Here is a 14,214-nt window from a genome sequence, read left to right on the forward strand (position 1 = left end):
CTGGGCCAATGTCATTTCCCCCCAAACTCTGTAGAATAACAAAAAAACCCAAAACCTATTTCAGCAAATCCTTCACAGTTCCACTCCCTTTATGATTAGTGTCATTTGAATTATTTAGGAATTGAAGTACTTTGAATGGTTCTTCAAAATGAAAGGCTTAATATTCTAAATATAAGACGTTTTCATTGGGTTTATTCAGTCCCATTTTGGTACTAAAAGTATTATTGATTGTGATCAGGTTTTTAAAAAATCAACGATCTCTTGGAGGAGTGGAGGGGACAAGTGATAAACTTTAGCCTTTCCAGAACTTAGCATCTCTGAGCTCATTTTTTTCTGCCATGGTAAAGATTAAACTATTTCTGCGGCTTGGATGACATGATACAATTGTTCTGGGGCAGTGAGCTTTAGCTGAATAATTCCTTCTAGCCTCTCTCAATCTCTAATCTTTACTGTCTTGTCGAGACTTGAAGGTGATCTGCAAACCTTTTTCCAAAAAAGATGATGGTAGTTATTTGCTGAATGCCGCAAACCTTTTTCCAAAAAAGATGATGGTAGTTATTTGCTGAATGCCGCAAATATCAAAGAGCAGGAGAACATTCAGCTAATAATTGATAGTAAACTAACTAAAACATCTACAAAAGTGATTTCAAGGTCCTGATGTTATCAATCACTATGGATACCCAGTATGCATTTCTCTGAGAGATTCCAAACAAAAGGAACTTCACTGGAGTGATGGAGATACCCAGGGGGGTTCAGGTTGATTTATTTTTAGCACATATTAAAAATAGCATGACCCGTGGGCTCCCAGTTTAGTACAGCACCAGCAGAGTCCCTGGTATCTTTGACATCACAGACCAATGTGCTGTGGCTTCACAGTGACTGGGAGCTCCAGGAGCAGTATTAAGGACCAGAAATACATTCATTTTTTAAAAAAATGTACAGTTCTTTGCTGAATGCCCTTCTGCCTCCTTGAGACATTGAGTGAAATTCACCCTGATCGGCTCAGTGGAAAAATCATGCACCCCTTAGGTCCCACATTAGCCCTGTTTTGAGGATTTAAGTGGACTCCACAGAGGCATATAGGCTTTGTGCTTTCCCGCTGCATGGGGGTGATTTTCCCTCACTAAATTACACCACCATTGATGGCACCACAAAATATGATCCCCTGAGCATAAGTGACTAATAACCTTAGGGGTTGGGCGCATATAGCTAGGATTTCTTGCAACTAGCCAAAGCACTTTAATATCCAAGTTTAGTCTGTGAAAGGCCGTCCTCACCAAATAACTTTTAACTGGACAGGATAGCATCACTGGCCCAGATTTGAGTGCTGGCATAAATACTAAATTACACCTTGAGCCGGTATTCATCCCAAAGGAGGACTGCTCAATATAAACCCCACCTGTGGAGGCTGCTGAGAGGATGTACCAAATCAATATATTCCCTGGTCCTGGCCCCCTCCCTGGCCAATGCACCCACTTTCTAGGCTATGCTGGTCCCTATCCAGAGGCAGAGGGGTGGTTATGGCCCCTTGTGCATCTGAAACCTCTCCTGGTGGAACTTCTGCACCAGATTCCTGCCAGAGGCACAGACACCAAGCTCAGTGGTTTCACATCTCTTAAGAGGGGTCAGGATCCTTTCTTTGGAGGGACAGTATTTCATTAATAGACCAAAGGCACCCAGTGGCCTTTGGTAACTCAGCTGAACCCCTGTGAATCAAAATGAGATTCTTAATGTCCATACGTGTAGGGGAAAAGCAAGTAATTGTGCAATGGCTACAGAATAGAGTTTAGCTGTTCCGTGGTTTCTTATTTTTATTTTACAGTATCATCCAACCCTGTGACTTTGCTGAAATTAAGTGTGTGGTCTAACATCTGGATTAGAGATCCTGAAATGTTATTTTCCCAACATCCGTGTTGCTTACTATGTCTTATTTTTCTTCTCTCATGACAGTCATCCGAGCCAAAGTGGTGGGGAAGAAGCTCATGAAAGATGGACCTTTTGGAACGATGCGATACACCGTCAAGCAGATGAAGGTGGGTGGGTGTGTAGACATCTCATGCTAGGTTTAGCTATCAAGGCAATTCTAATTACATACTAAACACTAACACTGGCTGCTTTTAGGACCCAGTCCTGCTAGTTACTGAGCACCTTCAACATCCATCGTGATCAATGGGAATGGAGGGCGGTCAGCAACTTACAGAATCGTACCTCAGAAAGAGAGAGGCAGTAGGCCAGGCCTACCACATAATGCTGGCCTTTTGGAGTTTTCCTTTTTTCTTAACACTTATGGTGGTGAAAAATGCCAGAGTGACAGCTCTGGATACTGAAGACTTGTTTATCCTGAGCAGATACAGCGTAGACAGTGGAATTTCAGGCTTCTCCATGTGGCCCTACCAATAAGCTTCGGCTCTGCGCTAGTGTTCCTGCCTGTCAGGGGATGGTCGTTCTGCCTCTTCTTGCTTTGGCTTCTCTGCTGAGACCGCCAACAAAGGTGTCAGTTAGAATGTGGGTACTTGTCCAGTATGAACTGGACTGAGAAAGCAAACGTGCTTCCTAAAATCCACTCAGCAGCTTAGGGAGAGTAGCTTTCAGACGCTTTCAGCCTGGGCTAGATTTAAACGGGTGATTTATAGGTGATGAGAAGTATGTTTCATTACCAGTCCCCATTCTACCAGTTCCAGCCCGTCCATCCCCACCGCTCCGCGCCCCGAGCCACAGAACTAGGGTTGCTGATGTGTCACGGTGTTATTTATCAAAACTCACAGAACAGTCACAAGAAATTTTAGTAAAAACATCGGTTTAGTGACTGCTCTAGGATTGATTTGGTTTTTTTAATTAAAAAAATGTCCTGACACGGGAGGGAACACTGACTACTTAGGGCAGCACCCTACACCCCAGCACCCAGACCATAATCCTGCCCTGAGGAGGAGAGCAAGGCCTTGATGAGTGAGTCTACCCTGCATTCACCGCAGGCAGCGGTAGCTTCTGTGTCCCCCAGGGTGAAGCCACCGGCTCTCCATTCTGGGCGCTGTGACCAGGTGCATGGGGCTGAAGCACCACTCCCTCAGGTTGGGTCCTGTCACCCCTCCATCACAATTTAGGGGAAGGCGGCTGACTGGGGCAAATTTGAGTGAGTGGTGCTGTGAGTCCGGGTGCCAGGTTGCAACACCCAGAGCAGGGAGTTGGGCTTAGTTCCCTGGGACGCAGGCACCAACGCTGTGGGGCAAGTGTGAGGCAGGCTCACCACCTGGGACCTCTGCACCAGGAAAGCGACCCACCTGGAGCCTCCCTTCAGGAAGTCATGGACTGACACCACAGTACCCATCACCTTTTCTGCACCATGACGAACCTGCAGTCCTACTTATAGCTGATACAGATTTCACTTAACCTGATGCTTTGGACTTTTATTTTTATTTTTTTGGCCAGCTGAATCCCTTGTTATGTAATGTTGAAAATCAGCCCTGGTTTGTTTTACTTGGCTGCAGTGTCCCAGTCATAAGACTGGTTTATGTCTTTTTTATTTAAAAAAAAGGAATGAAAAGGCCTTGGCAGCAGTTGCAGAAATCTGAAACATATTAGACAAAGTAAAGGTTCAGGAAAACAGTCACTTGCCTACCTTGTAACAGTAACTCTCTTTATAAAGCAGTTTATAACTAAGCAACAAAGCTGAGAGGAGGAGACATAAAGCCTGTTTCATAAGCTATCACAAAGCCGCACACGTTGCTAAAGTCTGCCTTAGCAGGGCTCTTTCCATGGAGGGGAATTTTTGCACTTCACATAAGAGGGTGTGAGGTGCTGAGGTTATATATTTGCTTACGCTTTGCAATGGTCTTTGCTTTAAAAAAAAGTCTGTCAATTTTGTGCTTGTGAAAGGAAGCGACCGATAACATTGGCTACTAAAGCAAGACATAATGCAGCCAGACTCCTCCCTTTGGCAATCACCTCCGTACACGCCAGCAGCACCCTGTGCTGTGCCAGTCCTGCTTTGCCACCCCCAGCTCTATCTGCACACCTTGCCACCAGTGCTATTCAGCCTCTGCAGGCTGCAGCAGCTTCATCTGTTTCTGTTCGCATCTCCCCCTCCCCAGCTCTGCCCATGATCCTCAGTCTCCTCCCCAGTAGCATCTCTTGCTATTCTAGTCCTTCACTGTACTCTCTGCCTTCAGGCTCACAGACATATTACAGGTGTTACTTTGTGATTTCAATGTCAAGCGCTTAAGTGAACAATAACTTCCCCACCAGATATGTATGGGCAGTTGACTTCTGCCTTCTCTACCGACTACTGATACTCAAGGTCACCACCATAGCACTGTTTGTCCCATGTCTGATATTCAGAGAGTCAGATGGTTCTCACTGAGATCCCCAATAATAATTTTTAAAAATTATTAGTGGGAGGGGGAAAATGAATATGGTTCAGCAGTTTCATGACAGCATGGTCTAGCAATAATGGAGTCTGAGCAGTCCCTCAATTTGGCAACAGTGGGAATAACATAGCTGACACTCGTTCAAGACAAGCAGAGGTTTCCATGAGTCTGGGATACTGTCCGAGAGAGGAGAGAACTCCCTCTGGCTGGAGTAATACAGGTTCTACCTCATTGTCCTAATGCCAGTGTCCTCTGGGATATGCGATTCTGACTGGGATTTACAGCAGTCATCTTATAACAGTGTCCCTGCCTTCAAACATGGGAAATGCAAACCTAGATAAGATGCAAGAGTTGTGTGGAAAGATCCCCAGTCATTCTTGCACCTTGTCTGGCTTTGCATTACCCACGTTTGCACTCTATTGTGAAAAGTCACCCAGCTGTACTCCAAAAGACTTTATATTAGGGAAACCAAACTGTAGGAGTGTTTCCTGTTCTGTTTGCAGTAGGTTGTGCTGCTATGTAGCAGTTGGGGGTCTTTACAGCAGACATCACACACTAGTCCACAAAGATCTACACCAAGACTGCAAGAGGACAATTGTCTTTGCAGAAGCTGTTCTGAAATATTTTGTTAGGAAACCATGTGCTCAACAAAAGCCAGTGAGGTTTTTTTTCCCCCAAGAGATTGCATGTGCTGCCCAGCATGTTCTATTGGCACTGTGCTGTGCAGTTGGGGGGTGATACATTGTGTCATGTATTTTAACCTGACCTTGGACAGGAAGGAACCCATAGCAATCCAACTATTTAGCTTAACTGGAACATCCTGCAGACTTAACTTTCAATAAACAATCTGAGCATCTTCTTTTAAACCCCGCGGTTTTTCTGCTGCGCTTAGAGTGCTCAGTAAAAAGGTATTCAGCTGGATGCTGGGGGGGGGGAATAGAAGCTGATCTTCTTTCCTGCTCTCACCCCGGTGAAGCCCTACTGTACGCTTACTGGAAAGAAAAGCTAATGAGGCATCTGAGTTTGCACAGCTGCGTATAAACAGCATTGATGATAAAACTAACATGTCAGTGTTAGCTGGCCACCTTTAAACCCTCCTGCACCTGCAAATGAAAAACAAACAAGCCATTTATTTCAGCAACCTGTGCTGAATTGTTTGGCTATCCAGGCTGAGAGTGGTACTGAGCATGTTAAGTAATAACAGTCTATCTTTGTATTTCCTATTTGGTCCCCTGCATTTGTCTTGGCCAGCTCCCATACTTCTGTGATGCCCTACAGTTCATCATGGGATGTTACAGCTAGATTTTCAAGGGACCTGGATAGAAAGCATAGGGCCAGCCCATAGATGTAAGACAGTGGCAGGATTTTTAGCACAGAGGTTTGTAGTTTTGACAACCTTGTAATCATTTTATTCCCTTTTGGGATCTAAAATACTTGAAAGATCTTTCAAAACTGCATGCCAGAAATCTTCACTGAGCTTGATGGGACCTGTCTCATGCACCAGAGTATCTTCTGGATACTGTAAGCTGTGATGTCATAATGCATCCTAGGAACTATCTAGAGCCATTTCAGGGACTTGAGAAGGAAATAATAGATGGGATTTTAGTACTTTGCTCAATCTCATTGTAGCCTGGCTAAGCAGGAATGTTGACCATACGTTGCCTAAAGAAAATAGCTTGTTTCTTTAGTGTGCAGCTCACCTTTAATGTGAGGTAAGGGGATGAAACAGTGGTAGTCATAAGGAGAAAGAGCTGGTGTCTAACTTGCCCTCAGTTAAAGTTCACAGGGGAAAATAATCCTGGTACAGGACATCACAGTACTAAATTCATCATGAAATAAGAGGAACCAGATGATTTGAATATGCTTTTCTGTGGTAGAGTTCCACCTAATCCCCAAGAATGGGGATTGCTAATGGGAATGCTGACATAACCGGAACTTCTGTAGCAGTAGCAGGCACCGCCATGCAATACTTGTTAATACTTTGCTCCCTGTCATTAGGTTTCCTAAAATACACAGCTGTGGCGACAGGAGGACTTTGAGGGTAGCAGTTAAGAGAGAGGCTGGCTTATGGCTGGCTTTTGTCTACTAGTCTAATGGCACTTGCAGGCATTTTATGTATCCAGAAATAATGCTTGGGATTTATTTATTTATTTATTGAGACAAAAGGTCTTTTATAGAAGATTTCCCCTTCCCATATGTTCTCACAGGTTTGTACCTCCCCTCCCTTCCCCCCCCCCCCCCACTCCTCCCCAAGTCTCCATGTCACAGTGACTGTCCTTCAGTTGAAGGGGTTTGGATGGGGATCTCTTTAGAGCCCATTAGCTGGAGGAGTTACTGCAGTGTGAAGTGAAGTATTTCTCCAAGGGCTGAGCGTGCTGCCTTTTGCAGTGCTTCCAGTCCCTGATGATTTATTGAGCAAGGGAATGCACTCAGGAATTGAGCCCAGGCCTCATCTGGTAGTGCAACATCTCTTGTTAAGCACGTGTGATGTGCTTGATGCTATACAAAACAAAAGTATACAGTCCTGTTGTGATGGTTTATAGCACCTCAGATGTAGTCTCCAGAGCTGTAGTATCTGAGTGCCTCAATCTTTAGTATATTCTCATAGCACCCCTGCAAGGTAGAGATGTTATCCCCATTTTACAGATGAAAAAATGAGGCATTGGGAGGCTAAGTGACTTGTGCAAAGTCACAGGAAGTCTGTGGAGGAGCAGGGAATTAAACCCAGCTCTCCCAAGTCCTAAGTTAGTGCCCTAACCACTGGACCATCTACAGACATACAGCATAAATCAGGCAAGCTAAGTATATCCCCTGGAGACCAACAAAATTACAAGGATAACACATGGATGAGGCAAGGCATGCAAGGATCAACTATTTAACGTGAGGCTTATGCTCAGTTAAGGATACACTTGCATATTCCGAGCATGATGCTTGCACTTTGATTGGTACGGAATGATTAAAAAATCCTTTCCTTACGTCATTGTCAGGCATAATTAAAAGTAAGACTGGAAAATACAAGCTCTTTGTAATGAATTTTACTTTACATAATACTGCTGTTACCAAGTAACAATACTGCAAGATCACCGCAGTGCAATATAAACATGGAGAGATAAGACAAGTAGAAAAGTCACTGGATGACCCAGAAGATGGTTTTATTTCTAGCAAGATTTCTTTAAATGTGTTTTTTAAATGGGAATGTGGCAGCAATGTTAGGGACTTGTCCAAAGTCTGTGGAAGTCATGGGGTTTTTTCCACAGTGGGCTCTGGATTAGGCCTTTAATGAATGAAAGGTGGCATTGGTGAGTTTTATGGAAGAATTTAGTTAAGGAGGGATGTGAATGAAGAATGAATGGAGACGTACACTGGGAGCAGAGGGAGTTCCAGGAATAGGGTGCAGCATGGGAGAAAGTGCGTAAGACACTTCCCAGTTGACACAATGACAAGAATTCATAGTGTTTGAGGTTTGTTTTGCTTAGATATTTAGAGCTATAAAAGGGGGGAGAGAAACTTAAAGCTAGCAAAACTGGTGTCTTAACAGTGAGACAGTAGAAAGATGGAGAAAAAGGAAAGTGGCAGATCTAGAGGTTCAATGCATTAAACTACTTCTTGTGATCCTAAATTCCAGGGAGGATTTACTCTCAAGTGAGTTTTGTGGGCTTGAGCAGGTAGGGAAGAAACTTCATGAAAGTGTGATTCCCTTCATCCTCCACTGTTTCTATCTAAATTTTAGCCAGCCATACAGCTGGTCAAAAACAAAACAAAACAAACAAACAAACAAAAAAAACCCAGGAAAAAAGTGTCATGAAAATTTAGCTAAATACATATTTTTTGTTGAAATTTTCAGGAAAATAAGTCATTGAAATTTCAAAAATAAAAAAAAAAGTTGACCAGCCTTAATCTTCATTCTTAGGGGTTATTTTATCCACATGACACACTTTCAGAATGATAGCTAGTTTGCTTTCAAGAGTGCTGCTGATCCATATTGTGGAAAATCAAACTCATTTCTGCCTCATTTCAAATCCACGTGAACACTTGTGGGTTCAAAAGTTCTATCAAACTTGAACATCAGTGGGCTTCCACTGAGGAGAGACTATGTGGGAAAGGGGAGGAGCAGAGAGTAGAGGAAATTCTACAGAAACCATAGAGTCTAGATAGTAATACTACCAGCATGGTACCCATTTGTACTAGTTTAGGGGGGTGGTTGTTTTCTTAATACATAGCATAAGCTTGTTTTTTTGTTTTTTTGTTTTTTTTAACTAAAGAAATATTCAGCCCAGCTGAAGTCATGGGGACCTGTCAGTGCTTAACATATCTCAAAATCTTGTCTTTATGGCAGGTGCCTCAAATTGGGCACCCAAACTGAAGCATCCAAACTAAATGGACACTGAAAAATTTGGGCCTTATTTATTTTAAAAAAAATCTTCCTTGGGGAGAGGGAAATTGTTTAAATTACAGAAAACAAGATTCACAAACTCAAACTAATTTCGCCGCTTGCTCCAGAAATAGCTTTGGGACATTTGAGAACCCTGGAAGTCCAGGGATGTAGCCGCTCCTAGTCAGAAGTGAGGTGAAGTGGAAAGGTTGTGTGCTAGTGCTGAATAGGTTGTTGTGGGTGAGGGTGCTGATGTCTTGGCAGACCTGTTGGGGGAGGCTTGCAAATCATATACTTACAGTATATGCCAGAGTCCAGCTAGTACCATCAGTTCCTCACTTTCATGAGTACTGCAATTTACTGCCCAGAACATAGCCTACTGACACCATTCAGGGTTCTAGAGGAAATGCCAGCAGCAAGCTGAAAAACTGTCTCCTTAGAGTCTAACATGTCTTTGTTTATTCCTCTAGATGTACAGGGGCTTTGACAAGATGCCACAAGTTCAATATATCTACACAGAAGCCTCTGAGAGTCTTTGTGGGGTCAAGCTGGAAGTGAACAAGTACCAGTACCTAATTACAGGTAAAGGACCACTGGGGTTGCTCATGATCAGGACTTCTTTTCTGTCTGTATCCGTATTTGCCAAATACACACATGAAAGGGGGCAGGTAGGTCAGCTGTATGAGCAGCTTCTCAAGGGCTGTGCATGTCTGCTTCCCTGTGCTGAAATATCGCATAAAACTTAGAATGCAGTGACAATTAGCCACTAGCATTCCAGTCTCTGGGGCTTCTCTCCATCAGCAACACATTCCTCTACTCTTTTTTTTTCTCCCCTTAAATCTCTCCAGTTGACCAACTACATAGCCAGAAACAAATATTTTTTTGTGACAAGTGGCTCTTAATCCATGACTGAGCTGATGTGCCCGCCACAGTGCAGGCCAGTGTGATTAGAAACAAGTAGGCGCACCGCTCAGTTGAGCTAGAAATGGAAAAGCCCATTTGGACCAAGTTGAGACCAAGTGAGCTGTTAAGATGAGGATGCAAAGAGAATGGGGACAGAGCACGTGCCAAGTCCTGTTTCTCTCTAGGATACCAGTGCACCCAGCGGTAGAGGGGAATGTGATGGCAGTGGGGATTCTCACACGGGTACAAAGCTTCCAACTTGTAGAAGTCTCACTCACCAGGCCCATAGCTAATAGAATGGAATAAAATAAAGTGATTGCTGAACTATGACTAAAGGCATACACACGGGATTGAGAACATTAGCAGGCTCAGGAAACTGAGACTGAGAAGAACTAATTTATGTCCCTTTCTGTGTTTTCCAGGCCGGGTGTACGAAGGAAAGGTTTATACTGGCCTGTGTAACTTGTATGAGAAATGGGACCGACTGACTCTAGCCCAACGCAAAGGACTAAATCATCGTTACCACCTCGGTTGTGGCTGCAAGGTACGTACTGCCTCCAGTTAGATGCAATTAAAAGTCTAATCCTAGAACCGTGCCCATTGCAGCGGATAGCAATAATGCAGGTGAACGGTCAGGGAAGGAATCAAAGAGCAAGAGGGGTTTTTTTAAATTTTTTTTTACAGAAGGCAAAACAGACAAATTTTGCCTCCTCACGGGCAACATAATGAACAAATTCACAACATAATGAACAAATTAAAATTTTCTGCCTGTCCCTTTTCTATGAACTTTTTGGTGTAATTTGGAGCAGTGAGGAAGAATCTCTGAAAATTCCACCACAGTTATTTTGAAGATCAGTGAAATTCTGTGCAGAGCTGCTGGGAAAAGGTGTTAGGCTTTTTCCCCCAAAAAAACATTATCAGAACTTATCACAACTTATCCCTAAGACTAAGAGGGGGCATGATAAGTTTATCGGGGCCCACGAAGACCTGATGAGGGCCAGGTGAAAGGCTGGAGTCAGGAAGAAGGGTCTTTGTCCACCAGGGAAAGAGGACAGGGCACTGTGCAGGTTGTCTCAGCTGCCAGGACCAAGCTCCCTGCCCGCCGCACTCCCTGACTGCTGCAGCAGCTACCAACCAGCAGTTATGCTTCTCTGCTGGGGATATGAGCTGCGACTCTGTGAGTGGGGAACAGAAGGCTATACCCTGGGCATGGTGACCCCCTGCCAGACAGAGCCCTTCTTGACCCTGGCCCTTCAGTGCAGCCCCAGGGAACACAGCCCCATCCACTTGCCCTATCAGATAGAGCCTGCACAGAGGAAGCAGATGGGGCCATGCTCAAGGGTTGGAGTCAGCAGTGGGCCCTTTCCAGCAAGGGGCCAAGTACTCACGGGTGCCTCTTTCCATTCCCCTCGCACTTCAGTGTCCCCTGGCCCTTCAGTGCTGCCCTGTTCACTTCCCCTGCACAGGTGGGGAGCGGGATCCTGGCAGCCAAGACTACCTGACTGCTGCAGGGAGCAGAAGGTTTCCTCAACAGCCATATGGTTAGAATGCCAACTCCCACCCCCTCCCCAGGACACTGGGCACCCCACCCCTGGCTCCCGTGGGTACGAGGTGCGCCTCCCTCATAACCCTGTTAAAAAGAGGGGTGTGTACATGGTACATGAATCTCTGGAGTGGGGGTCAGCAAATAAAAGTTTGGGAACCTCTGATTACAAGTCATGGGATGGGGGGAAGCGCGACAAATTACATGAATGTTAAGTGGGGGGTGCAACTGGAAATGTTTGCACATGAACAGCACCACTGACATTAATGGCACTATTTGTGTGTAAGTTAAGCACGTTTGTGTTTGCAAGATGGGGGTTTAATTTTTTATTTAGTACTTTAGTGCTTAAAGGGAATTTCAAAACACCAGTTTCTGATTTAAAAGCAAAGTCCTTTAAAATGTGCCTTCAATTTTATCCTTACTCACTTGCTGATTATAATTGCAGATTAAGCCCTGCTACTACCTGCCCTGCTTCGTGACCTCCAAGAACGAGTGTCTTTGGACAGACATGCTCTCCAACATTGGTCACTCAGGGTCCCAATCAAAGCACTATGCCTGCATCCGACAGAAGGAAGGTTACTGCAGCTGGTACAGAGGATGGGCGCCTCCTGATAAAACTATCATCAATGCCACAGATCCCTGAGCACACGTCCCTTCCCTGTTTCCTTTCCTCCCTCCCTTGTGGCTGAGCTTCCCTTGGACAATAACTCCTATCAGATCATGATGATGACAATGAAATATTAGTGCCTGTTTTCTTGCAAATTTTAGCACTTCGAACACTTAAAAAAGAAAAAGTCTATGCTGTCATACTGTATTTGTTCTTAACCACATTTTTTGATTCTGAGATACCCATTTCAGCCAGATTATATTTGTCTGGGAACTTTCGTTTGCACACCGGAAAAAAATTATGGAGCCCTTGCTCGCTCTATGTATCGTTATCTATAGCAATATAATCTATATTTTTTTAGGAAAACAAAAATATAAAAACTATCCCAGTTGGGCACTATATCCTTCTTCCATGCCTTGGCTTCCCCAAGCCCTCTTCGCGCACACACTGCACAAATTATGTAGACTGAACCTATTTGTAGGGGAAACAGTTTTAATTAATCAGATCAGAAAAACAAACAAACCCTTATTCATACCTGGAACTGGAAGTGTGATTAGATCCAGCAGGGGGAGAACTCAGCTGGTGTTAAGACACTGCGTTGTCTGATAAAAGCAGCAAGGAGGACATGTCCTTCTTGTTCATTCAATCACAGTGTGAAGGCAAGAGCATATTGGAAGTTCTGGGGTTCCACAGAACATGAAGAGAAGTTTTTATTATGATTGTGAGATTTTTAAATAAAACCAGCATTCAGGAAGGTGATTCACCTACTAAGTACAATGGAGCAGCTGAAATGCTGAACTTGTCTCTTTTAAACAGAGTTGCTCCTGAAATTTTTGCAGTTTAGCTCTCCAGCAAAACTACCTTGTGAACATCCTAAACCAAACAGATGCAAATTACCAACACTAAAAATCATCAATCACATGAAGAGGGGGTAAGGGGAGACTCACTAGGGTTTATTGCTATAAGAAATCTATTGCCAAAATAGAAGTAAAATGTATATACATGTAATGACATAAGCTATTTTTGACAGGCCGTGGAATTATTTGGTGTTATAAACAATGAATGCTTTGATTGTGTTTTAAAACAGGAACCTTGACATTCCGAGTCAGTGATTTATTTTTTGTAAAAGACATTGAAACTCCAGCGTATCTGCAGTAATGCTTGGAATCACTATTTGCTCCTACCATGCCTTACCTCCTACAGCTACACTGGCTGCAATTGTCTAGGTAGTGAAAGGAAAAGCTGGCGGGGCAAGGCAAGGAAAAGCAACATCCTGACAGGCACTTCCTAGAACTCTAAATTTCAGCTGTCCAATGGATTCCAAGTGGGTCAAGTGCTCTGTTTCCCCCAAGCTGTTGTTAAGTATAGCTGTGGGCATGTGCTTATTCCACATCCTGTGGTGACGTGGGGGAAGGGCCGGTTCTGGCTTTGCTATTGACTGGAGGATTTTTTCGTTCTGTTTTGTTTTTATTAAGAAAACTATAATATAAATTTTCTCATTAAATAAAAATATTTTAAGGTTTAATTGTGAGGAGGGGTTGCTGACAAAATGGGCGACTGTATATTTTACTGAGTTCGTAGGGGGGAGAGGGGCAACACTTAACATTTGTTTATGTTTTTTATTATTATGATTATTTATCTTACATAGACATGTATCTTCAGTTCATTCCACTTAGGAAGCAGAGCTGCTGTCAGCAAGAAAAGGCATTGCAATTATCCTAGACCGGGACAATATAACATTCTCTATGCAGTGATCTTTTCAATTTGTTTGGGGATTCTTTACCATTCTGACAGCATATTTGGAGGGGGGAAGAGTATATTCGAGTGTTGGGATTGATGCATCATTCATTTTGGGGCCTCTTTTGACGTCAGTGGAGCTATGCTGATTTACACCAGTTGAGGATCTGGCCCATTTAATAGAAGACCCTTACTGCAGAATGTGTATGTTTTGCTTAAATGGCATTTTCATAGAATCATTTGGATTAGAAGGGACCTTGGGTGGAATATTCAACAGTGGCCAAGTGCTTTAGAAGCACAAAACTCACTGAAAGTCAATGGGACATGTACTCCTACATCACATAGACACCTTTTAAAAAATGCCATCCTTTTCTCTACCCGTAAATCATGGACCTGATCATTGAAAGCGGTAAGCCCCGTTAACCTCTACTGATAGCTGTGGGAGATCAAGGTGCTTTTTAGAATCAGGTAGTATATCAGGCTGCTTCCCTTTTGAAATGGGCATCAACAAGTTGGGCCTTGAGCACAGGGGACCAATTTCTGTCCTGTTCCATCTGTGTAACCTCAGTGCAGTCACAGGTTTCACTGAAAGCAGAACTTGCTCCTGTGTTTCTAGCAACGATAATTCCACCAGCCTATTTCACTATTTGTGGAGTGATCATCACTAGCGCTAACCAAGGCCTGACCC

General features: G+C 43.7%; 2 protein-coding genes across 2 annotated transcripts in view; one reads left to right on the top strand and one right to left on the bottom strand.

Annotated features, from left to right (window-relative positions):
• Window positions 1–13,314, top strand: part of TIMP3 (TIMP metallopeptidase inhibitor 3) — a 43,195-nt gene extending 29,881 nt beyond the window's left edge. The window contains exons 2-5 of the mRNA XM_067559394.1: window positions 1,951–2,033; window positions 9,207–9,318; window positions 10,062–10,183; window positions 11,628–13,314. Of these exons, the coding sequence (XP_067415495.1) occupies window positions 1,951–2,033; window positions 9,207–9,318; window positions 10,062–10,183; window positions 11,628–11,825 (515 nt within the window). The 3' untranslated portion in view covers window positions 11,826–13,314. The remainder of the gene's footprint in view (window positions 1–1,950; window positions 2,034–9,206; window positions 9,319–10,061; window positions 10,184–11,627) is intronic.
• The window catches only part of SYN3 (synapsin III), a 299,108-nt gene that overhangs the window by 141,196 nt on the left and 143,698 nt on the right, over window positions 1–14,214 (bottom strand). The window lies entirely within an intron of this gene.

This window comes from Emydura macquarii, unplaced genomic scaffold (assembly GCF_026122565.2).
Source record: "Emydura macquarii macquarii isolate MOO-44397 ecotype Brisbane River unplaced genomic scaffold, CSIRO-AGI_Emac_v2 contig_2205, whole genome shotgun sequence".
NCBI lineage: Eukaryota > Metazoa > Chordata > Testudines > Chelidae > Emydura > Emydura macquarii.